The sequence below is a fragment of the Amia ocellicauda genome, chromosome 2, assembly GCF_036373705.1.
Source record: "Amia ocellicauda isolate fAmiCal2 chromosome 2, fAmiCal2.hap1, whole genome shotgun sequence".
NCBI lineage: Eukaryota > Metazoa > Chordata > Actinopteri > Amiiformes > Amiidae > Amia > Amia ocellicauda.
Genome location: NC_089851.1, coordinates 1,834,258 through 1,860,443, shown reverse-complemented (window position 1 = coordinate 1,860,443; position 26,186 = coordinate 1,834,258). Strand labels below are relative to the sequence as shown.

The following is a 26,186-nucleotide window of genomic DNA, read 5'->3' as shown; positions in this document are numbered from 1 at the left end:
CTTGAAGAAAAATTTGGTCAGTCTCTGTTTGCACTTGTAGTATTGAGAGAGTACTACTTTGATTATGGTTGCACTTATTGTTTGCACTTAAAAAATAAGACTAAGAAAAAGTTATTTTTGTTATTTATACTGTATCTATTTTTTATGTTCAATTTGTGGAAAGGAGTTCAGTTAGAAGGTCACACACAGCTTGAATTAGAAGATTGTTCTGTCTTTTACTGCATATGATAATTCATACTCAGAAAGCAGAACTGAAGTAAGATTCATTACAAGATGATTAGTTAAAACATTTCAAAATGCACCTGCATTGTTTTGCATTTTGTGACTTTCAGTTGAATAAATGACTTTTTCCAGTCATATATTTCGTCATTGAAGATTTCTTAAAAATAGTGTTAAAATATCGTCTTGTCTCATTCTCGTGAACCCAATATCTTGTATTGTCTCATCTTGCGAGCTAAGTGTATCGTCACACCCCTACAGGGGGCCCAATCCTGATCTACAGCCTCTATCTGTCAGTGTTAGAGTGCGATAGGAGGTGTGCTGTGCAGAACCACAGGTAACGTACCGCCGCCCCCCACCTCACTGACACCGTCCTGCTCTTCAATATCATCATAATCTGCGTCGAGCTGCGACTCCCTGTCCTCTGTCCCTCTGGAGTCGCCGCCGCCAACATCATCATATCCGGCTTCTGGGAGGACAGTGACAGACAAACACAATCCTATTGAAGAGGCGCACAGATCAATACTGTCACTGTAGTGATTCTCACAGGTCTGTACACTGAGACACGGAGCTCTGAGAACTGAGCAGCACGAAATACTGAGACATCAGAGCAGGGCATTCAGAATGAACATGTGTTTGATATGAGTCCAATCTTATTTTTATTATAAGATATGTGCCTTTAAATTGGATATGTGCCTTTAAAGTCCAGCGGCTATCTGCAGTAGCTGAGGTTCCTGTAGTGTCTGTGTATTCACAACCATGTCCTTTACCTCCAGATGTGTGTTAATGTCACAGATGTGATGATGCTCAATTAAGCACTAATTGGTTAATCACTTGTTTTCTATTTGTTTATAATTATTATAATGATTATTTTATTGTTTTCACTTGGAATTCTTAATTCAGATTGCTGGGTTAATTGGATTTGTTGTCACGTGTATCTTTCTTTGTGAGCCGACTCATTGGCTGGAGGTGTCCTGAACCCTATAAAAGGGGGTTCTGGCATGGACAAGGCAGAGACCAAGGATGTGTTGAGAGAGGAGGATGGGTGGCGGAGAGAGAGACAGGGAGTGTATGGCAGCTGGTCCAGGGTGAGAGAGTGGCCTGACTGCTGACCGCTTGCCGGGGGAGGATACAGGCACAGTGAAGAGGAGCCGGGTTGCCCGAGGCAGTGTCCCCCCTGTCCCTCACCCTGTGTTCCCCTGTGTGCCTGGACAGCAGCCCCAAGTTCTCTCTGCTACTCCTTAACAGAGCTCTGAGTTCTAGATTGGATGTTGTTTAAGAGTTGCAGTAATCTAGGCCTCAATTAGGGGAAAGAGAGCGAGGAGTGCTGAGCGGGGAGAAGCTATACTGAGAGAATGGCTTATTCTCCGGGGATTGAGAGAGTGCACAGACGTTCAGATGGAGAATTCCCAGAGGTGGCGATTATGAAAGACTCCTCCTCACCAGGTCTCCCAAATGGCTTGGATAAGTTAAGTATGCTGGCTATGGTGGATATGTTTTGACGGTACAAACCAGTGATGAATAGATATGTATTAATGGATGGTATTTATGAAATTGAGTGTTTATTGACTTTATTGGATGGCCAGCGGCTGAGGTCTGTATTTCTGTGAGTCTCTCCCCAACTCAGGTTTCCCCCAGCAACGAATAATGAATTGGAGCATTTACAGTGAAAGTTTTAAAGACCCATCAGATTATTTCTGTATTTCACTCCCCGACAGTGCACTTCTACCCAGCGAGTCTGCAGGCTAATCTCCGGCAGTGAAAGAGACATGGGACAGTGTCGGTTGTGAGAGACTCCTTCATCCATTAAGCCACGGCGCCCACATCATGGAAGGGTGGAGAGGAAAGCCATTTGTACTGCTGCAGTGTATAGAATTGGGATCTGTGATTGGCTCAGTCTAATTGGTTTATTCTTATTTTCCGAGACTGGGGAGGGCAAAGTGTTTTGGGACTAGCAGGAGGGCTCTTCATAGGTGTTAGCTTAGTTTCAGCTTTTTAGGGTTTAAAAGCAGGATAATAGTGTAGTTTTATAGTTTAATTTAAGGGCTTGGCTTTTAGTAAAATAATGTATCTTTTCCCTGTGATGTATGTGGTTGTATTCGAGAGTCAGCCTTTGTGCTCTGCCTCTAAAGTGGATATTTTGTTTAAATAAAATGTATTTTTGTCATAGTGATTGCTGTCTCCGTGCTGGGTGTGTCATGCATTGAACCTGCCTGGGTAACGTTTAAATTAGAGGGTGGTCGAGTTCTGTCCTTCATGAAAAGGAGAGTGGCGTTGTCTCATTGGAGGTTTAGTAACATGACGGGGGTTTCGTGGAGGATACTCCTCTACCCCCCGACCCGGGACACCCCCTTCACACTTATTATTCAGGGTTTAGTAACTACATTCACACAACATCACACATTAACGTTTCAAAGCACATCACAAATTGTAAAACAAACCATTTCAAAATGAAACTGGAAGTCAGAGGGCAATGTTTAAAAATATTTTTTACGTACCTGGTTGTACAGAGTCGGCTACATCATCATATCCATCGTCTGGATGGTCAGCTACACATAGAGCAGTCATTAGACTCATTACACTGAGACACAACCATGAGAACACACTGAGACACATACATGAGAACACAGTGAGACACATACATGAGAACACAGTGAGACACAGCAGTGAGAACACACTGAGACACAGCCATGAGAACACACTGAGACACAGACATGAGAACACACTGAGACACAGCCGTGAGAACACACTGAGACACAGTCGTGAGAACACACTGAGACACAGTCGTGAGAACACACTGAGACACAGCCGTGAGAACACACTGAGACACAGTCGTGAGAACACACTGAGACACAGTCGTGAGAACACACTGAGACACAGCAGCCATGAGAACACACTGAGACACAGCAGCCATGAGAACACACTGAGACACAGCCATGAGAACACATTGAGACACAGCAGCCATGATTACACACTGAGACACAGACATGAGAACACACTGAGACACAGCAGCCATGAGAACACACTGAGACACAGCAGCCATGATAACACACTGAGACACAGACATGAGAACACACTGAGACACAGCAGCCATGAGAACACACTGAGACACAGCAGCCATGAGAACACACTGAGACACAGCCATGAGAACACACTGAGACACAGCCGTGAGAACACACTGAGACACATACATGAGAACACAGTGAGACACAGCAGACATGAGAACACACTGAGACACAGCCATGAGAACACACTGAGACACAGCAGTGAGAACACACTGAGACACAGCAGCCATGAGAACACACTGAGACACAGCAGCCATGAGAACACACTGAGACACAGCCATGAGAACACACTGAGACACAGCAGCCATGAGAACACACTGAGACACAGCAGCCATGAGAACACACTGAGACACAGCCATGAGAACACACTAAGACACAGCAATGAGAACACAATGAGACACAGCAGCCCTGAGAACACAATGAGACACAGCAGCCATGAGAACACACTGAGACACAGCCATGATAACACACTGAGACACAGCCGTGAGAACACACTGAGACACAGCTGCCATGAGAACACACTAAGACACAGCAATGAGAACACACTGAGACACAGCCCTCAGAACACAATGAGACACAGCAGCCATGAGAACACACTGAGACACAGCAGCCATGAGAACACAGTGAGACACAGCAGCCATGAGAACACAGTGAGACACAGCAGCCATGAGAACACAGTGAGACACAGCAGCCATGAGAACACAGTGAGACACAGCAGCCATGAGAACACAGTGAGACACAGCAGCCATGAGAACACACTGAGACACAGCCATGAGAACACACTGAGACACAGCCGTGAGAACACACTGAGACACAGCCATGAGAACACACTGAGACACAGTCATGAGAACACACTGAGACACAGCCATGAGAACACACTGAGACACAGCAGACATGAGAACACACTGAGACACAGCCATGAGAACACACTGAGACACAGCAGCCATGAGAACACACTGAGACACATACATGAGAACACAGTGAGACACAGCAGCCATGAGAACACAGAGACACAGCCATGAGAACACACTGAGACACAGCCGTGAGAACACACTGAGACACAGCCGCCATGAGAACACAGAGACACAGCCATGAGAACACACTGAGACACAGCCGTGAGAACACACTGAGACACAGCAGCCATGAGAACACAGAGACACAGCCATGAGAACACACTGAGACACAGCCGTGAGAACAGACTGAGACACAGCCATGAGAACACACTGAGACACAGCCATGAGAACACACTGAGACACAGCAGACATGAGAACACACTGAGACACAGCAGCCATGAGAACACACTGAGACACAGCCGTGAGAACACACTGAGACACAGCCATGAGAACACATTGAGACACAGCAGCCATGAGAACACACTGAGACACAGCAGCCATGAGAACACACTGAGACACAGCAGCCCTGAGAACACACTGAGACACAGCAGCCATGAGAACACACTGAGACACAGTCATGAGAACACACTGAGACACAGCCATGAGAACACATTGAGACACAGCAGCCATGAGAACACACTGAGACACAGCCATGAGAACACATTGAGACACAGCAGCCATGAGAACACACTGAGACACAGCAGCCATGAGAACACACTGAGACACAGCAGCCATGAGAACACACTGAGACACAGCAGCCATGAGAACACACTGAGACACAGCAGCAATGAGAACACACTGAGACACAGCAGCAATGAGAACACACTGAGACACAGCAGCCATGAGAACACACTGAGACACAGCCGTGAGAACACACTGAGACACAGTCGTGAGAACACACTGAGACACAGCAGCCATGAGAACACACTGAGACACAGTCGTGAGAACACACTGAGACACAGCCGTGAGAACACACTGAGACACAGCAGCAATGAGAACACACTGAGACACAGCAGCCATGAGAACACACTGAGACACAGCCGTGAGAACACACTGAGACACAGCCATGAGAACACACTGAGACACAGCAGCCCTGATAACACACTGAGACACAGCAGCCATGAGAACACACTGAGACACAGTCGTGAGAACACACTGAGACACAGCAGCCATGAGAACACACTGAGACACAGCAGCCATGAGAACACACTGAGACACAGCAGCCATGAGAACACAGTGAGACACATACATGAGAACACACTGAGACACAGCCATGAGAACACACTGAGACACAGCCGTGAGAACACACTGAGACACAGCCATGAGAACACACTGAGACACAGTCATGAGAACACAATGAGACACAGTCATGAGAACACAATGAGACACAGCAGCCATGAGAACACACTGAGACACAGCAGCCATGAGAACACACTGAGACACAGCCATGAGAACACACTGAGACACAGTCATGAGAACACAGTGAGACACAGCAGCCATGAGAACACACTGAGACACAGCCGTGAGAACACACTGAGACACAGCAGCCATGAGAACACACAGAGACACAGCCATGAGAACACACTGAGACACAGCCGTGAGAACACACTGAGACACAGCAGCCATGAGAACACACTGAGACACAGCCATGAGAACACACTGAGACACAGTCATGAGAACACACTGAGACACAGCAGCCATGAGAACACACTGAGACACAGCCATGAGAACACACTGAGACACAGTCGTGGGAACACACTGAGACACAGCAGCCATGAGAACACACTGAGACACAGCAGCCATGAGAACACACTGAGACACAGCCGTGAGAACACACTGAGACACAGCAGCCATGAGAACACACAGAGACACAGCCATGAGAACACACTGAGACACAGCCGTGAGAACACACTGAGACACAGCAGCCATGAGAACACAGTGAGACACAGCAGCCATGAGAACACAGTGAGACACAGCAGCCATGAGAACACAGTGAGACACAACCATGAGAACACACTGAGACACAGCCGTGAGAACACACTGAGACACAGCAGCCATGAGAACACAGAGACACAGCCATGAGAACACACTGAGACACAGCCGTGAGAACACACTGAGACACAGCAGCCATGAGAACACAGAGACACAGCCATGAGAACACACAGAGACACAGCCGTGAGAACAGACTGAGACACAGCCATGAGAACACACTGAGACACAGCCATGAGAACACACTGAGACACAGCAGACATGAGAACACACTGAGACACAGCAGCCATGAGAACACACTGAGACACAGCCGTGAGAACACACTGAGACACAGCCCTCAGAACACAATGAGACACAGCAGCCATGAGAACACACTGAGACACAGCAGCCATGAGAACACACTGAGACACAGCAGCCATGAGAACACAGTGAGACACAGCAGCCATGAGAACACAGTGAGACACAGCAGCCATGAGAACACACTGAGACACAGCCATGAGAACACACTGAGACACAGCCGTGAGAACACACTGAGACACAGCCATGAGAACACACTGAGACACAGTCATGAGAACACACTGAGACACAGCCATGAGAACACACTGAGACACAGCAGACATGAGAACACACTGAGACACAGCCATGAGAACACACTGAGACACAGCAGCCATGAGAACACACTGAGACACATACATGAGAACACAGTGAGACACAGCAGCCATGAGAACACAGAGACACAGCCATGAGAACACACTGAGACACAGCCGTGAGAACACACTGAGACACAGCAGCCATGAGAACACAGAGACACAGCCATGAGAACACACTGAGACACAGCCGTGAGAACACACTGAGACACAGCAGCCATGAGAACACAGAGACACAGCCATGAGAACACACTGAGACACAGCCGTGAGAACAGACTGAGACACAGCCATGAGAACACACTGAGACACAGCCATGAGAACACACTGAGACACAGCAGACATGAGAACACACTGAGACACAGCAGCCATGAGAACACACTGAGACACAGCCGTGAGAACACACTGAGACACAGCCATGAGAACACATTGAGACACAGCAGCCATGAGAACACACTGAGACACAGCAGCCATGAGAACACACTGAGACACAGCAGCCCTGAGAACACACTGAGACACAGCAGCCATGAGAACACACTGAGACACAGTCATGAGAACACACTGAGACACAGCCATGAGAACACATTGAGACACAGCAGCCATGAGAACACACTGAGACACAGCCATGAGAACACATTGAGACACAGCAGCCATGAGAACACACTGAGACACAGCAGCCATGAGAACACACTGAGACACAGCAGCCATGAGAACACACTGAGACACAGCAGCAATGAGAACACACTGAGACACAGCAGCCATGAGAACACACTGAGACACAGCCGTGAGAACACACTGAGACACAGTCGTGAGAACACACTGAGACACAGCAGCCATGAGAACACACTGAGACACAGTCGTGAGAACACACTGAGACACAGCCGTGAGAACACACTGAGACACAGCAGCAATGAGAACACACTGAGACACAGCAGCCATGAGAACACACTGAGACACAGCCGTGAGAACACACTGAGACACAGCCATGAGAACACACTGAGACACAGCAGCCCTGATAACACACTGAGACACAGCAGCCATGAGAACACACTGAGACACAGTCGTGAGAACACACTGAGACACAGCAGCCATGAGAACACACTGAGACACAGCAGCCATGAGAACACACTGAGACACAGCAGCCATGAGAACACAGTGAGACACATACATGAGAACACACTGAGACACAGCCGTGAGAACACACTGAGACACAGCCATGAGAACACACTGAGACACAGCAGCCATGAGAACACACTGAGACACAGTCGTGAGAACACACTGAGACACAGCAGCCATGAGAACACACTGAGACACAGCACCCATGAGAACACACTGAGACACAGCAGCCATGAGAACACAGTGAGACACATACATGAGAACACACTGAGACACAGCCATGAGAACACACTGAGACACAGCCGTGAGAACACACTGAGACACAGCCATGAGAACACACTGAGACACAGTCATGAGAACACAATGAGACACAGCAGCCATGAGAACACACTGAGACACAGCCATGAGAACACACTGAGACACAGTCATGAGAACACAGTGAGACACAGCAGCCATGAGAACACACTGAGACACAGCCGTGAGAACACACTGAGACACAGCAGCCATGAGAACACACAGAGACACAGCCATGAGAACACACTGAGACACAGCCGTGAGAACACACTGAGACACAGCAGCCATGAGAACACACTGAGACACAGCAGCCATGAGAACACACTGAGACACAGCAGCCATGAGAACACACTGAGACACAGCCGTGAGAACACACTGAGACACAGCAGCCATGAGAACACACTGAGACACAGTCATGAGAACACAATGAGACACAGCAGCCATGAGAACACACTGAGACACAGCCATGAGAACACACTGAGACACAGTCGTGGGAACACACTGAGACACAGCAGCCATGAGAACACACTGAGACACAGCAGCCATGAGAACACACTGAGACACAGCCGTGAGAACACACTGAGACACAGCAGCCATGAGAACACACAGAGACACAGCCATGAGAACACACTGAGACACAGCCGTGAGAACACACTGAGACACAGCAGCCATGAGAACACAGTGAGACACAGCAGCCATGAGAACACAGTGAGACACAGCAGCCATGAGAACACAGTGAGACACAACCATGAGAACACACTGAGACACAGCCGTGAGAACACACTGAGACACAACCATGAGAACACACTGAGACACAGCAGCCATGAGAACACACTGAGACACAGCCATGAGAACACACTGAGACACAACCATGAGAACACACTGAGACACAGCAGCCATGAGAACACACTGAGACACAGCAGCCATGAGAACACACTGAGACACAGCAGCCATGAGAACACACTGAGACACAGCAGCCATGAGAACACACTGAGACACAGCCGTGAGAACACACTGAGACACAGCAGCCATGAGAACACACTGAGACACAGCAGCCATGAGAACACAGTGAGACACAGCAGCCATGAGAACACAGTGAGACACAACCATGAGAACACTCCGAGACACAGCCATGAGAACACACTGAGACACAGCCATGAGAACACACTGAGACACAGCCATGAGAACACACTGAGACACAGCCATGAGAACACACTGAGACACAGCCATGAGAACACTCCGAGACACAGCCATGAGAACACACTGAGACACAGCAGCCATGAGAACACACTGAGACACAGCCGTGAGAACACACTGAGACACAGCAGCCATGAGAACACACTGAGACACAGCTGTCATGAGAACACACTGAGATACAGCCAGTCCAGTCATTCCTGCACATGAATCCCTGACTATGGAGGGACTTTTCAGTTAATCAGTGAACCAAGGCTACACGTGAAATAAATGAATACATTCGAGAACATGTCACACAGGTGTACAGAGTCAAGATCTCACATGCAGTCAGAGACAGACCTGTACAGCCAGTGTGTGTTTCTCCGGTGTGTAATAATGCGGCCGCCTGTCCTGCTGCTGCAGCTTTCTGAGCCGTGCTGCTGTGGGTTTCAGAGCGGGACACTGGCATCTCCACTGTCACTCCTGGAAGAGGAGACACGGTCACTGCACAGACACACTGCGGCGCTCTGCCCAATGGGAGTCACTCCATTTCAGCTTCACAATTTGTTACAAAGATGGTCATGTGACCTCACTGGCTGAAGGTGCTTCACTGGGACCGAGTGCTGTACGAACCTGAGAGCTGGGCTCTGTGGGATTGATACCGGTGACACTTCTGATCGATCTCTTCATACACGGCTTCATACTCCTTAGACAACCCTGTAGGATGAACCATTCACAACGTCAGCACTGATATTACTACACAATTGTCATTTCTACAAGTGTGGATTTTTCTTCTCACTCTTACTGTATAATATATTAAAGATGTATGTGTGGGAAACTATGAAAATATGAACGTCTGTTAGTCTCATTATTTCCGACATGTTTTAAATGTATAGACTTCTCTTTAGTAACAGTCAGTCTGAGAGATAAATGACACGAGTCGTGTGCAGTGCCAGCCTACCTGTGTGTCTGTGGTGTGTTTGAATGAAGAGAGCCGCTGACACCGCACACAGAGGCAGCCCCAGAGTCACACAGCACACAATCAGACCCACAATCCACCCTGTCCGTTCTCCTGCAACGACACACTTCAGTCAAACACAGACAATAACACAGTCATGAATAATTATGATTTAAAAAATGTATATTTAATTAAATTCTATTTCAATTCTATTATTGCACTGAGAGCCTGAACTGTACCTTCTGCTGGATCAGCAACAGTGACAGGGGCATCAGGTCCTGCAACACAGAGACACTTCATCACAAACTCATGTGAGGATGATATTCAGCAATAAGCCACCTGCTGCTGGACTGAAGGTGAGCCGAACGGCCTCCAGCCCCGAGTCCAGAGCGTACCTGCGCAGAGCACAGCGGCGTCCTCCTTGTGTGTGCAGTCATGGCTCCCCGGGGGGGAGGAGCGGCACTCCAGCAGAGCCCTCTCTGTGCCCCTGCAGCTCACCTCGTCCAGCCACAGCGTCCCGTTACCTTCACCCCAATGGGCCTCCTGAGGTGCGGAAATGGCGGAGCCACAGCCCAGCTCTCTGCACACCACACGGGCGTCCTGGAGATCCCAGGAGTCGTCGCACACCGTCCCCCAGACCCCCATGAGACACACCTCCACCCTGCCCGAGCACCGGCCCTCCGGCCCCACCAGCCTCAGCCGCGGCCCTGGATACCATGGAGAGACAGATTAGAGCATTTACAGCCCTGGGGAGCCCTGGGAAATGAGAGGTGATGAAGCCTGACTGACTGGATGCTGGGAATCTGTGAGACTCGAGTCGTCAAAATTACACAACAGATTGTTGCCAACCTGAGACATTTGAACGAATAAATCATATTTCTAATATGACAAATATATATATACTGAATATGTTTTTAAATAGATGCATTTGACATATTGATTTAAAATGTCACCTGTACAAACAGCTCCCTCCATGTCTGTGTCCTCAGGAGCAGGCTTTCTGGTGACCTCTGTGGAACAGGAAACAGTGTTACTGCAGAGAACAGCTCTTTCATGTGCATTTTATAATGAGTTCTATATCGACAGAGAGATCAATAGGAAGATTGATAGAGAGATAGATGGTCTCTTCTCACTTGCACACTGAATATGCGCCACCTCAGAGTCCTGGCAGTCATTGTGCCCCCATGGTGCAGCAGGACACTGCCATAGGACAGACTCGTGCCCTCGGCAATCCACCCGGTCTAACCATTTAGGACCAGAGTCCGTTTCATACTGCTCCCCGTCCTGCAGAGAGCCGCTGTCTCCGCACTGCAGCTGCTGACACACCAAGGCGACGGTGAAGGTCATCATCCCATTGGAGCACACGCTGCCCCAGGTGCCATTGTAGAGGACGTCCAGTCTCCCAGCACAGTGGTGCTCAGCACTGACCAGGCGCAGCTCCTTGTGCTCTGCAGGGATCAAGACACAGCGCAGCATGAGACTCTGATCCATGAACCGCGCTGGAGTCCAGAGGCACGGAGGGATTCCCAATGAACGTCTCGAAGGGCTAGTGGTGCCATCAATGTTATAGCCAACATCATCAGAGACACACTAGACATCAAATGACCAAATGAACTTCAGCTGCTCACTGTGAGGCTTACCAGAACACACCACCCCAGCATCCTCCTTGTGTCTGCAGTTGTGCCTCTCCCAGGATGCTCTGGGGCAGTCCCACAGTGCCGTCTCATTGCCACGGCAACTGACGTCGTCCAGCCAGACGGGCCCGGAGCCCCCCCCGAACTCAGCCGACCCCGTGGCTCTCAGCGCCTGGCCGCAGCCCAGCTGTCTGCACACCACACTGGCGTCGGCCAGGTCCCAGAGGTCATCGCACACCGAGCCCCAGGCGCCGCCATGGTACACCTCGACTCTCCCGGCACACTGACTGCCCCCGCCGGCCAGACGCAGCCGCCAGTGCTCTGTCAACAGCAAGCAAAGGGTTAGTGGAGCATCCCCAAAGTGCTGGAGTGTGAGTGTTGACAAGTGTGAGAGAGCAACACAAAATCCAGCCCCACCCCCCAGTCACTGAGCGCCTACCTGAGCAGCGCACCCCCACCCCCCCACTGGTGCTGCCCGGTCCAGAGCTCAGTGTGAGGGTGCAGTTCTGCAGCGCAGGTTCCTGTCCGGTACACTCCACCGCAGTCAGCACCACGGGCCCGTCTCCATGGCCGTACTCAGTGGAGTTAGAGGCCAGCAGCGCGCGGCCGCAGTGCAGGTTTGTGCAGACAGCGCTGGCGTCCTGGAGATCCCACTGGGAGTCTAAGACTCGTCCCCACGAGCCGTTCCACAAAACCTCCAGCCTCCCCTCACAGCGACTGTCTGTGCCCCGCAGACGCACCTGCCAGTCTGCGTCTGGAAAACACACCAGCAACTCACTTAATATGAAACCACGAGTATAGACATGTATGTGATGATATCTAAGAAGTGTATGAAGATACACACAATGCTGTCAGAAACCGGGGTCTGTATGTGCATCACTTTACTTTGGGTCAAATGTGACTTTGGACAATTAAGCAATATTGAATTTTAATCGATCACCATTATGGGATTAACACAACTGAAACATACCCACAATTAATTTAGTCTCAGTGCTGTGTGTGCTGAAGGCAGGGTGCTGTACCTGAGCAGACCACGCTGGCCACACTGCCCTGATCACAGTCCTCCTGGTCCCAGGACAGAGGACAGTCCCCCAGGCGCCCCTCGCTCCCGCTGCAATGGAACCTGTCCTTCCACAGCGGGCCGCTCCCGGCTCCATAGGGGGCTCCTCTGGGGGTGGCGGCGGCCCCCCCACACTGGAGGTGTCTGCAGATGACATCAGCGGTTTGCAGGTCCAGGTGGCGATCGCAGACTGAGCCCCAGAGCGCCCCACGAAGCACCTCCAGTCGACCTGAGCACCGGCTCTCTCCCCCCACCAGCCTGGGACCCCCCTGTCCTGGAACAGCACACTGACATGTTGGTGGAGTTTACAAAAGTCACACTCTGTTAAACTTTAAAAAATATATTGTATATGTCATACAAGACTCTACTTTTCCCCAAACCACCAAAAGTGAATGAAAACTGAGATGAAAACACATCAGAATGAAGAAAGTGTTCAGCGTGCCGAAGGCAAATTGCACCATTAGTGCTAGTCTGAGTCAATGCCAGTACGCTCAACAGCTCTGAAATAAAGCAATATAGACAAACATCCCAAGGTCAGCCTACCTGAACAAATGACACTGGCGTCGTTTCTGTGGGTGCAGTTTGGCCCTTTCTTGGTGGAGACGGGACACTCGAACACAGTGGACTCGTTGCCCAGACAGTCCAGCTGCTCGTCCCACACGGGCCCCCTCCCTTCCCCATAGTGAGCCCCCCCAGGTATGGCCACTGCCTCCCCACACTGCAGCTGTCTGCACACCACACTGGCGTCCTGCAGGTCCCAGTCTGAGTCACACAGTGTCCCCCACTGGTCCCCAAACTGCAGCTCCACTCTCCCAGAGCAGGGCTGCTCCCTGCCCACGATCCGGGGCTCCCTGTGGGCTGAGAGAGGGATTAATCCACACTGACTACTACTGCACACTTTTCAGCGAGATGAGTTCTGGCACTTGGCCACAATGAAAAACATAAGAAAGAAACATAAGAAAGATTACAAACGAGAGGAGGCCATTCACCCCATCGTGCTCGTTTGGTGTCCATTAATAACTAAGTGATCCAAGGATCCTATCCAGTCTGTTTTTAAATGTTCCCGAATTTTCAGCTTCAACCACATCGCTGGGGATTTTGTTCCAGATTGTGACTACTCAGTGGAGTGGCAGTGAATACACATCCTATGGTCATTGTGGATTGCATTGTTCAGATATCATTCAGATATATAATATACATCCCAGTACTCTAGGGTGAGTTCCCCTGTGCTGTACTTGTCAGCGACCTACAATTCTTCACACATTGCAGTAACTTCTGAGATATGTACTCAGACATGCTAAAGGTGCAGTTCTGTCACTGATTTCAGTCTCAGTTAATCCCATTGAAACCCCATGTCTGTGTTGTCATGCAGACATGGAAACAGTATTTCACAATCGGGATTCAAAACTGAATTAATATGAGGGACTGTCATTGTTAACCTGAACATAGTCTTATCACTGTACTTATCTAAAAGACATACACAACCTGAATCACCTTGTAGAGTTTAATACACAGTTTTTTGGCTGCAGTGAGATGAGCGTGGTACTTACCAGAGCACACAACCCCAGCAAAATCAGATGCACTAGGTGTCCATGATGGTGGAGGAACAAGCTCACAGTAACACTGCCAGAAGAAAGACTCATTCCCTTCACAGTCAACAGCAGTGCTCCATGGAGTCAAAGCCACCATACCAAAGTAAGCATCTGTTTTTACTGCTGAGATGGATCCACAGCCCACTTGCTTACACAAAACATTAGCCACATAATTATTAATGATACCATCATAAAATGTAAATGAAGTGACTGAAGTCTTTGTGTGCATTCTTCCAGCACAGGGACTGTTTCCATTTTGCAGTGAGAAATTAAAAGCACCTGAAAAAGAAATTCACACTCTTTACTCACTGCTGCACAAACCTACTTTCCTGGTTGGATGACACAAAAGATCCATATCTAATCTCTTGTTATTTTGAGGTGTGTAATGAGATTGGAGAAGGACCTCAATGAAAGCAGTGACATCACTGGCTTTTGGTGACGCAATGCAGATCTGTTCAGGTGGGTGGCAGGAACTTACCAACCATTTAGCCAAAGGTCTCAAGAGCACCTGGTATTTTAATGTCATGTTACAGTTATCAAGCATTCGTGATGCTCTTTACAGCTTCCTAAATCAAATTGGACTGAAATATGGGTATATGTGTTTTAGTGATGGGTGTCGACTCTTATGATGACTCTCGACTCTTATTATTATTTTGTGATTTTGCACGAGCAATTGCTTTCACAAGCTTTTTGTATCTCTGAACAAGTCACCATGTAAAGCTGGCTTTACTTCCAGGGCACCAGATATCACCTATAGAACAGCATTATCTACACTGTTATACAGCTGTGATACTGATTCACACTGCAAACTCCTCGCTCGGGCAAAACCACATTTGATGCATCAACATGCAATGTATCACTGCATGGTCACTAAACTATCTATAAATAAATTAGATAAACGATCTTCAAAGAGAAATGCTCAAGCTCTCCTCTCCCTCTGGCTCATTTATCACTGTGACTAAAATATCTGTGCAGCTCTTACAAAGTGTATTAAACGTTGATTCCCTAAACTCAAATAATATTAATTCACTCAAAAGGTTCATTTATAGCTCAAACTGGGATAGCAGCATAGAGAATCATGTTAGTCAAGAAAATCAAATGCAAAAAATGTATGTGCATGATTAACTCTTGTTTTTACTAGGTTATCTGTGGGGTCCAATATACAATTTAATATTTCATTATACAGCATCAACCACTGATCCTTAGTCCAGTGCATTCATTGAAATACATGATAAGAGCTATGATCAGCTGGCAATATAGGATTGTGAATTTTGAATATCAGGAAGTGCAGTTACCTTTACACGTAATGTGAACGTTCATGCTGAGATCGCAGTCATGGTGGCCCCAGGGATCGGAGGCACACTCCCAGAGAGATGACTCGTTCCCAGAGCACCGTACTCTGTCCAGCCAGATGGGGACATCACTGGTGGGGATTCTAAATCTGGACACGGTCTCCGCCTCTCCACAGCCAGCCTGCCTGCAGACCACATGAGCTTCCTGGAGCTCGAAGCCATTGCTGCACACCGTCCCCCTCTGGCCTCTGTGATACACATCCACTCTGCCCCCACAGGTATTAACTCCTGTTGCTATCTCTAGTCTTCTGCTCTCTGTGAAGAGAATGCTACATTTGTTAAAACTCCACTATTAAATAACATTTATTTCCTACAAGCTTTCATGAATATTTCTGTATTTTTAATTTTTTAATTAGTCTCACCTCCACTTTCCAGTGCTTTCTGTCCATCTGAAGAATCTACAACATAGTACATTTGATTCAGATACAACTAAAATGGTCACTTAACACTTTTGAATTATCAAAACACTTGTGAATTATAAAAGTACATTCACACATCTAATTATTTCTGAACACAGAGATGGTTAAAACATAAACAAAAGCATAACTGAAAAGAAAAGCATTAATCTAGTTTTCCATTATTTGTTTAATCATTTTTCTGCAGAGAAAGAGTAGCAGTCGATACTGAAGAAATATACTGAGATTGTTCTGTCCTGTATTAGCGTGCGTTATAATAGGATGTATTTCTACTGGAAAAAATGTTGAATACAGAGTTAAAAGTGGGTAATTGTCAAACTGTAGAATAATTGTCTAATTTCGGAGAAAATATTAAAATACAATTCAAGTAGTTTTTTGTTTATCGCATCCCCAAAATTAAGTCTACAGAGGAGACCCTGTCTGAGTTTGAACTGTTTTTCCCATTGGCTTGTTCAACAACACAACCTCTGCTCAGTCCAGGGAGGCTGGTGTACCTGCACAGATGACAGCTGCGTCCCACGGGTGCTGGCAGTCCTTGGCCCCCAGGGGCCCGGCCCTGCACTCCCCCAGCTCCGTCTCGTTGCCCAGGCAGCCCACTCTGCTCAGCACTCTGTCCTCAGAGGCATCCTGGGGGTGGAGAAGATGGGGCGCCGCCACCGCCGCCCCACAGCCCAGCTGTTGGCAGAGCACCTCTGCATCGCGCAGGTCCCAGGAGTGACTGCACACAGGGCCCCACTGGCCTTCGAACTGCACCTGCACTCTCCCAGAGCACGGGCTGTTCAGCCTCACCTGCAGACCCCCTGCACAGCAACACACACAGCACAGTGAGGGCCCTGGCTCTCTTTCTTACCCACCTGCCTGAGAGCAACACAACTGTTTACACATCTAGATTCATTCATTAAACTTGTTTGTTTAAATTTGTTTTGTACAGTACACATAAACATATATTCACACATGATATGTATATAAAACAGAAATATTTACAAGTTGCCACAGAGAGACACAGGAAAGTACAGGTGAGAGGCAGCCATCTTGTTGTTTGACTAGTTTCAGACCAGTCTTAGCATTGCTCATTTTGTTTTAAGTTTGCCTTAATTGACGTTAGCATTGTCTGTAGTTTGCCTAAATTGAAGTCAATTCAGTTCAGCTGCTGAGTTGGTGAAAGTAAACAGGTTGTAGAAGGGAGATGTTGTCTAGGACTAGCAGGAATTGTGTTGCAGGAGGAGCCAGGTGGGGCCTGTTAGGTGTGAATTGGGGGCAGGTAGACAAAAGCTACTTAAAGCAGCTGTTGAGAAAGAGCTGCACTGTTTCTCACTCATAAAAGTTAAGCAGTTGACTAGGGAACAGGAACCAAGAGATGTAATAATAATAATAATAATAATAATAATAATAATAATAATAATAATAATAATAATAATAATAATAAAAAATAACATTTAGAAGCATGTGGCCACTACAGTGTCAGGTTTGCTGAATGATTGCCTTCCTAGATGAACTCATCCAAGAAGGTTTCATTTGTGAACGTTGTTGGCAGGTTGAAATCCAAGAGATCAAGGTTCGTGATCTTGAGGCTCAGCTCTTTGATCTGTGCTGTATTAGGGATATAGAAGAATTGGTCAATCAGCCCATGAGAGAGATGGTGTGCACGGCAAAACCTAGGAGAGTTGAGACCTCAGAGCAGGACAGCGTAGAGAATTGCTGGGTTACAGTAGGTCGTAACCGCAGAAAAGGGCGTGCACAACCCCTAGAGACACCCCAAGAGCTTGAATTGCCCAACAGGTTCCAACTGCTGGACACCGAGTTGGACAGTGACAGCTCAGAGGGTGATGGGAGGGCAGTTGAGCACCAGAGCACCATGGTGCCCACTCCCCCCCAGAAGAGTTAGGTAGTTATAGTTGGAGACTCAATTCTTAGAGGCGTAGATCACACAGTCTGTTCTAGTGATAAGGAGGCCTGCATGGTATCTTGCCTGCCTGGTGCCCAGGTTGCAGATCTCCCTAAACTAGTAGACAGGCTACTGGTAAAGCCGTGGGGAATACACAAAACTAAAGAGCAGAACCTCCACGGTAGTTTTCTCCGAAATACTTCCGGTACCACATGGAGACAGGGAGCTGGCTGAGATTAGAAAGTTTAACATGTGGTTGAAATCTTGGTGTAGGGAAGAGGATTTTAGATTTATGGAGCATTGGTCTTTCTTCTGGGATAGATGGGACCTGTACAAACCGGATGGTCTACATCTAAACAGAAGGGGGGCTAATGCATTGGGAGAGCGTATGTGCAGAGAAATTGAGAATCATTTAAACTAGGGACCAGGGGGGCAGGGAGCTCTGACAATAGGAGATGTTCCTCTAAGGAAAGAAAACCAAGGGAAACTGCTAGTAGGAAAGTCCTGAATTGTTTGTATCTCAATGCCAGGAGTATAAGGAACAAGGAACAGGTATAAGGAACAGTGCTGGAGTGTGATTATGATGTTGTAGGAGTGACTGAAACATGGCTTACAGAAAATGATTGGGATGAATACAAGTTGGAAGGATACACACAGTTTAGGAGAGACAGGCAAAATCGAAGAGGGGGCGGGGTAGCATTATATGTGAAAAATGAAATTGAGTCAGAAGAACTTGTATTAGATCCCAGTAACAGAACAGAATCTTTGTGGGTGAAACGTTTGGACAAGAGATCTGGAGGATTAGTGGTAGGAGTGTGTTACAGGCCACCAAACTCAGACATTCAGAAAGATGCTGCATTGTACAGTGTAATCAGGACTGCATGTAGCAAGGATGTGGCTGTTATAATGGGGGACTTCAATTTCCCAAACATAGACTGGGAAAGCCCAGTGGGGACTACAGACACAGAAATGGAAATGGTTGAGATGGTAAATGACTGCTTTCTAACTCAATTTGTCAGGGAACCAACCAGGGAGAGTGTATGTATTGACTTGATCTTTTCAAATGACCAGGATAGAGTCAGAGGTATGAGGTGGCACTTAGAAGAGGTAGACTGGAGCACACTGGATACAGATTCAGTTGAAAATGGATGGTTATATTTTAAGAATATACTAATTGAGGCTCAGGAGCAATTTGTACCAAAACGTAGCAAATGTTGGCCAAAATGGTTTAATAGAGGTATGCAAAAAAATATTAAGAGGAAGAAAATGTTGTATAGCACATACAAAAGAGATGGAGATCAAATAAAATACATAGAATATTTTGAGCTGCAAAGAGATCTTAAGAAAGGGATCAGGAAAGCAAAGAGGGAAATAGAAAGAAACATAGCTCTTGGAGCTAAGACTAATGCAAAGAGCTTTTTTCAATACTATAACAGCAATAGTTCAATAAAGGAGAAAGTGAAACAGATATAGAGCAAAATGGAAATATCTTGGAAAATGAACAAGATGTCGCAAATGTTCTAAATTAGTATTTCACAGAGGTTTTTACAAAAGAAAACACAGATAACATGCCACAGGTTGACAATCAGTCCAGGCAAATCCTTGGAGAGATCAGGATAAATGAGGAGGAGGTACTAAAGAGACTAGCAGAATTAAAAACAAACAAATCACAAACAAACAGATGGTATATTTCCAACAGTACTTGAAATGAGGGAAATGAGGGAAATGATTTATAGGCCGCTAACTCAAATATTCCAAATGACACTTAGAACAGGGGATGTGCCCACTGACTGGAAGACAGCAAATGTCATACCAATCCACAAGAAAGGGGACACAACTGAGCCAGGAAATTACAGACCAATCAGTCTCACCTGCATCACCTGTAAAATGTTGGAAAAAATGATTAGACAGAAAACAGAAGAGCATCTTAATGTTCCACACCAAAGATGATCCTCAAATTGGAAGCTGGGGCCGCACAGGTAATTCAAAGGGACTTAGATAACATTCAGTTGTGGGCTGACACCTGGCAGATGAAATTCAATGTGGACAAGTGCAAGGTAATACATACAGGTAACAAAAATGTCCACTATAATGACACTATGGGAGGAATAGAACTAGATGAAGTAATGCATGAGAAAGACCTAGGAGTCTATGTGGTCTCCTCACTTTCTCCATCCAAACAATGTGGGGAAGCAATAAAAAGGCAAACACAATGCTAGGGTATATTGTCAAAAGTGTAGAATTGAGAACAAGGGCAGTGATGTTCAGACTGTACAATGCACTAGTTAGAGCTCATCTGGATACTGTGGACAGTTCTGGGCTCCACACTTCAAGAAAGATATCGCTGCTCTAGAGGCAGTTCAGAGGAGAGCAACCAGACTTATTCCAGGTCTGAAGGGAAAGTCCTACTGAGAGACTGAAGGACCTGAACCTTTTCACCCTGGAACAGAGGAGACTACGTGGGGACTTGATCCAAGTCTTCAAAATCCTGAAAGGCATCGACCACATCAAACCAGAGGAGCTTTTCCAGACACAAATCCAGACGCACCCGGGGACACAAATGGAAATTGGGCTTCAAGGCATTCAAAACGGAAAACAGGAGACACTTCTTTACACAGAGAGTAGTCACAATCTGGAATAAACTACCCAGCTATGTGGTAGAAGCTGAAAGTTTGGGAACATTTAAAAATATACTGGATATGATCCTTGGATCACTTAGATATTAATGAACACCAAACGAGCACGATGGGTCGAATGGCCTCCTCTCGTTTGTAAACTTTCTTATGTTCTTATGTTCTTATGACCTGCAAAGCAGCGGAAAGCCAAGGCTGCAACACCCAAAATAGTTGTGAGTGAACCTGCCAAATGTGAAGCTGAACCTGTTGAAGTGCCGAAGAAACAAGATCAAAGCAACAAGCCAAATAGAAAGCCAAGGCCCTGGTACTGTTTTAAGTGTGGGGAAAATGGGCACATTGCTAAGTCTTGTGAAAATGCACCTAACCCTTCACTGGTTGAATCCAAGAGAACAGACCTGAAATAAAGGCAGCGTTCGTGGGAATTTCAGAACTCCTTTAACCCCTCTCATTTAAACTGAAGACGGTTCCTGTTGCAGGACAAATGGGAACTTAAAAGTGCCAAAGATGTCCCACCATTGTCAAGCATGAAGTTGTATGACAGAAAGGAGAATTGCCTAAAGGTCTAATTGGAACCAAATGCACTGCACAAGTTCGCATAGCAGGAAAAGACTGCAACTGCTTGTTAGATACCGGGTCGCAGGTGACCACAATTCCCTGGACGTTCTATCAAACTTACCTGTCAACATTTACCATTCATCCTGTAAGTAACCTCCTTGAAGTTGAATGTGCAAATGGGCAATCAGTTCCTTATGAAGGGTACATCGAGATCAACATAACTTTCTTAAAGGATTTTGCAGGACAAGAGATTGATGTCCCAACAGTAGCCCTTGTCGTTCCTGACTTCCGCACCATCAACCCATCCCAAGTGCTGATTGGAATGAACACCCTTGATGTTCTGTATGCAGAATACAGCAAGGTGAAAACTGCTGAATATTGTCCTTCTCTCTATGGCTACAGTGCAGTGTTGAAAACCCTGGAGCTCAGAGAGAAGCAGAGTGAAAGTGCTCAACTGGGTTTATTAAATCTATGAGGCCGTAGGCCAGAAGTTGTTCCTGCTGGACAAAAAGTTCTCCTTGAAGGAACTATAAGTGTCAACAGCCTTAACACTGAAAAGTGGGCCATAATGAACCACCATCCAACTCCTCTCTGCCAGGTGGTATTCTGCTGACCCGTTGTCTCGTCACTCTTTCAACAAAACCTCCATATCGATTACCTGTGGTACTGAAGAATGAAACGGATCATGATGTGACCATCCCACCCAACTGTGTTATTGCAGAACTAAATGCTCTTCAAAGAGTAATATCTTCAGGATGCTCACAAGACACCAAGATCAACTAATTTATTGAACAGGAACCAGACAAGAACCTCAAGCTTACTTTTGACTTTGGGGATTCCCCTCTACCAGCTTATTGGAGGAACCGAATCACTCAAAAGATGAATGACATCTCTGAAGTTTTTGCACATCATGACCTGGATTTCGGACATACAGACATACAGTAAGTAAAGCATCGCATCAAACTGCATGATGAGACGCCCTTCAAGCAAAGGGCAAGACCAATACACCCGCAAGACCTTGAAGCTGTTCGCATCCACCTCCAAGAACTGATTGATGCAGGTGTAGTCAGAATCTCCCTTTTCTTCCCCAATAATAGTTATGCATAAGAAAACAGGTCAAGTAAGACCCTGCATCGATTATCGAAAACTAAATCTACAAACTGTGAAAGACCCATATGCCTTACATAATTTGGAAGAAGCATTCTCAACCCTGACTGGATCCAAATGGTTTTCAGTGCTGGACCTAAAATCTGGATTTTACCAGATAGAAATGGAGGAATGCGACAAAGCTAAGACCGCTTTTGTTTGTCCATTAGGGTTCTGGGAATTTAACCAAATGCCTCAGGGCATTACTAACGCACCCAGTACTTTCCCGAGATTAATGGAAAAATGCATGGGTGATATGAATCTCAGGGAAGTCCTTGTATTTCTGGACAATTTAATGATATTATCTGAGTCACTCGAAGAACATGAGAAAAGACTGTTAAGGGTCTTACATCGTCTAAAAGAATATGGGCTGAAGCTTTCCCCAGAAAAATGTAAGTTCTTTCAGTCCTCTGTTCGCTACTTAGGACATATTGTGTCTCAGGAAGGTGTTAAAACATTGAAGACCTGGCCAAATCCTCGAACTCTGAAAGAGCTGCGGTCATTCCTGGGATTCTCTGGGTATTATTGCAGGTTCGTGAAAGACTACTCCTGGATTGTCAAGCCTTTAAATGACTTAACAGCTGGATACCCTCCACTGAGGAAAGGAACTAAGAAACTGGAGACAAGTGTTAAATATCTCAACCCCAAAGAGCCATTTTCAGACCGCTGGACACCCACTTGTCAGCGTGCATTTGAAACAGTAATTGAAAAACTTACTACAGCCTCTGTTTTGGCCTTCACTGATCCCAAACTACCATACACCCTGCACACAGAAGTGAGTTATAGCTTTCGCCAACAGAAGGCTCTTTCACAGTGAAGCCAGATACCCTGCCCATAAATTGGAATTCCTAGCCCTAAAATGGGCTGTAACAGAAAAATTCCATGATTACCTTTATGGGAACTCCTTCAATGTTGTGACAGACAGCAATCCTCTTACCTACATACTAACATCTGCGAAAACTGGATGCGACTAGCTACTGATGGTTGGCTGCTCTCTCAACTTTCTCTTTCAACTTGCAGTACAGAGCAGGAAAGCAAAATCTTGACGCAGATGGTCTTTCCAGACGACCACATGGTGGGCTAGTTGATGACCCTACTTCACAGAAAGAACTAGAGTGAATTGAACAGTTCACACGCCATCGCTTGAAGCTGTCAGATCATTCCAATGCTGTCAACCAAAAAGTAATCCATGATGTTTGTGAGAAGCATCTAGTTAATCAAAGTGGAAGTGATGTAGAGGAAGAATCCAATATCACCCTGGTGGAGTCCTTAGCCCTTCACCCCGAAGCCATACCAGATAGCTTTGGACATGAGGAGCTACAGGATATTGGCTACTCAACCATTCCTTCCCTATCAGAGGCAGATCTTAAAGAGAACCAAAGGGCTGACCCCAGCCTCAGAGAAGTAATCATACAACTTGAGACAGGAGAGAAACCTCCTCCTACTGTGAGGGAAGAACTTCCTGAAATACCCTTGCTTTTGAGAGAGTGGAACCGCTTGGTGTTGAAAAATGGAGTGCTCTATAGAAGGAAACAAGATGGGGATCAGACTACCTATCAATTAGTGATACCTGAAGGGTTGCGTTCTGTCATCTTTCAAAGTTTACATGATGACATGGGACATATGGGGATAGAGCGTACCCTCGACCTTTGCAGATCAAGGTTTTATTGGCTCAGAATGGCAGTTGAAGTAGAGAAGAAAGTGAAGACCTGCCATAGGTGTGTACAAAGGAAAGCCTTAACTGAAAAAGCAGCACCCCTTGTCAACATCATAGCTATAAGACCTCTTGAGCTGGTCTGTATGGATCATTTCACGAAATATGCAGTTGCCATTCCCACTGTAAATCAGAAGGTTTGCACAGTTGCGAAGTGCCTGTGGGAAAATTTCATTGTCTATTATGGATTTCCTGAGCACTTGCACAGCGATCAAGGCCACGACTTTGAATCACACACCATAAAAGAGCTGTGTGTTTTGGCTGGAACTAGGAAGATCAGAACAAGTCCGTACCATCCAAGAGGAAACCCAGTAGAACGTTTTAATAGGACATTACTCAACATGCTTGGAACCTTACAGGATCAAGAGAAAACACATTGGCATGACTATGTCAAACCATTAGTCCATGCATACAATTGTACAAAGAATGAATATTCACCCCCTATGAGTTAATGTTTGGGAGACAACCTAGACCACCCATTGACATAGCCTTTGGCTTACCTTTCAGACAAAATCAGAGGATATCCCACTCACAGTATGTGAAGATCCTGAAATCACGTCTTCAAGAAAGTTACAGAATGGCTACTCAGAATGCTCAGAAAACTGCCCAAAGAAACAAAGCAAGATTTGACAAAGTTGTTACAGAGTCCACTCTGGAGGTCGGAGATCATGTCCTAGTGAGAAACGTCCGTCTAAGAGGGAAACACAAACTATCAGATAAGTGGGAATCTGCCATTCATGTTGTAGTAGACCATGTGAGTGACCTCCCAGTCTATACTGTGAGACCTGAACATGCAGAAGGGCCTTTATGTACATTACATAGGGATCTTCTGCTGCCCTGTGGATTTCTGCACCCAGTAAAGTGCGACAGCCAAGAACACGTCAGAATCCTGGTGTTGAAGAAACTCTTGTAGAAACTGAAGAGGATGAATCTTCCTTGCATTGGGTTAGTGGACCTCCAATCCTCAGAACCACCAGATTTACTCATGTGTATGACATTAAGAACACTGAGAAGTCTACTTCAGTTTCTGGAATGCAATCTACTTTAGATGCACCTATTGAAAAATCACTACCTGCTAATACAGTCAATATTCTACCAGTTTGTAATCTACCAAGTACAACTTTACCTGAATTTGAAGCTGTGAACTTACCTGAAGCAGTCCAAGTTGATCCTGATGGTACAGATTTGCCTGAAATAAATCCTGTTGATACTGCAACTGAAGTTTTACCTGACTTACCTGATGCTACCATCTTACCTGACTCTGTGCCAGTGAATGTTGTAGCCAAGAATACATATGAAATGGATCTAGGAGCAAGAAATGAAGCCAACGACACAAGTACTTTAACTACCATTACCCTAAATGTTAACCCTGAAGATTAAGTGGTATCTGCTGAGAACCAATGTGAACCTGAAAATATCAGCCCAGACACAGAAGACAAAGTAACAGAGGAAACTGAACCTCCTGTAAGAAGATCTGGCAGACATCGTGTGAGACCCAGACAGTTTCATTACCCTCAGTTAGGGAACCCCCTTATATCAGTTGTGAACTCCCTATTTCAAGGCCTGAGTATGGCTATAGCAAATTCCTTGAATAGCTGTGATAGCATAGAGGTTATTCCCAACCTGTCCCTTGAATCTTCTAAGGTTGTGTAATGTTTACCATTTAGAACATGCAAAGGGACGTGCATGTATTCAAGAGGGGAGGGTGTAACACAGTAAATAAATGGTTGCTATGCCTTTAAAAATATTAGCCAATCAGAATAGTGGTAAACAGGAAGTCCCACCATATTAGTGACGGTAGCGATTTTATGCGAATAACTACACAAGTTGTGAAAAGAAAATGAG

General features: G+C 46.4%; 1 protein-coding gene across 1 annotated transcript in view; it reads right to left on the bottom strand.

Annotated features, from left to right (window-relative positions):
* LOC136712087 (scavenger receptor cysteine-rich type 1 protein M130-like) overlaps positions 1–26,186 on the bottom strand; it is a 50,137-nt gene that overhangs the window by 16,149 nt on the left and 7,802 nt on the right. Inside the window, exons 3-13 of the mRNA XM_066688695.1 lie at positions 16,900–17,205; positions 13,589–13,903; positions 13,008–13,319; positions 12,425–12,739; positions 11,992–12,306; positions 11,485–11,799; positions 10,747–11,058; positions 10,591–10,629; positions 10,027–10,110; positions 2,718–2,768; positions 566–688 (exon numbers count right to left, since the gene is read on the bottom strand). Coding sequence (XP_066544792.1) covers positions 566–688; positions 2,718–2,768; positions 10,027–10,110; positions 10,591–10,629; positions 10,747–11,058; positions 11,485–11,799; positions 11,992–12,306; positions 12,425–12,739; positions 13,008–13,319; positions 13,589–13,903; positions 16,900–17,205 — 2,487 coding nt within the window. The remainder of the gene's footprint in view (positions 1–565; positions 689–2,717; positions 2,769–10,026; positions 10,111–10,590; positions 10,630–10,746; positions 11,059–11,484; positions 11,800–11,991; positions 12,307–12,424; positions 12,740–13,007; positions 13,320–13,588; positions 13,904–16,899; positions 17,206–26,186) is intronic.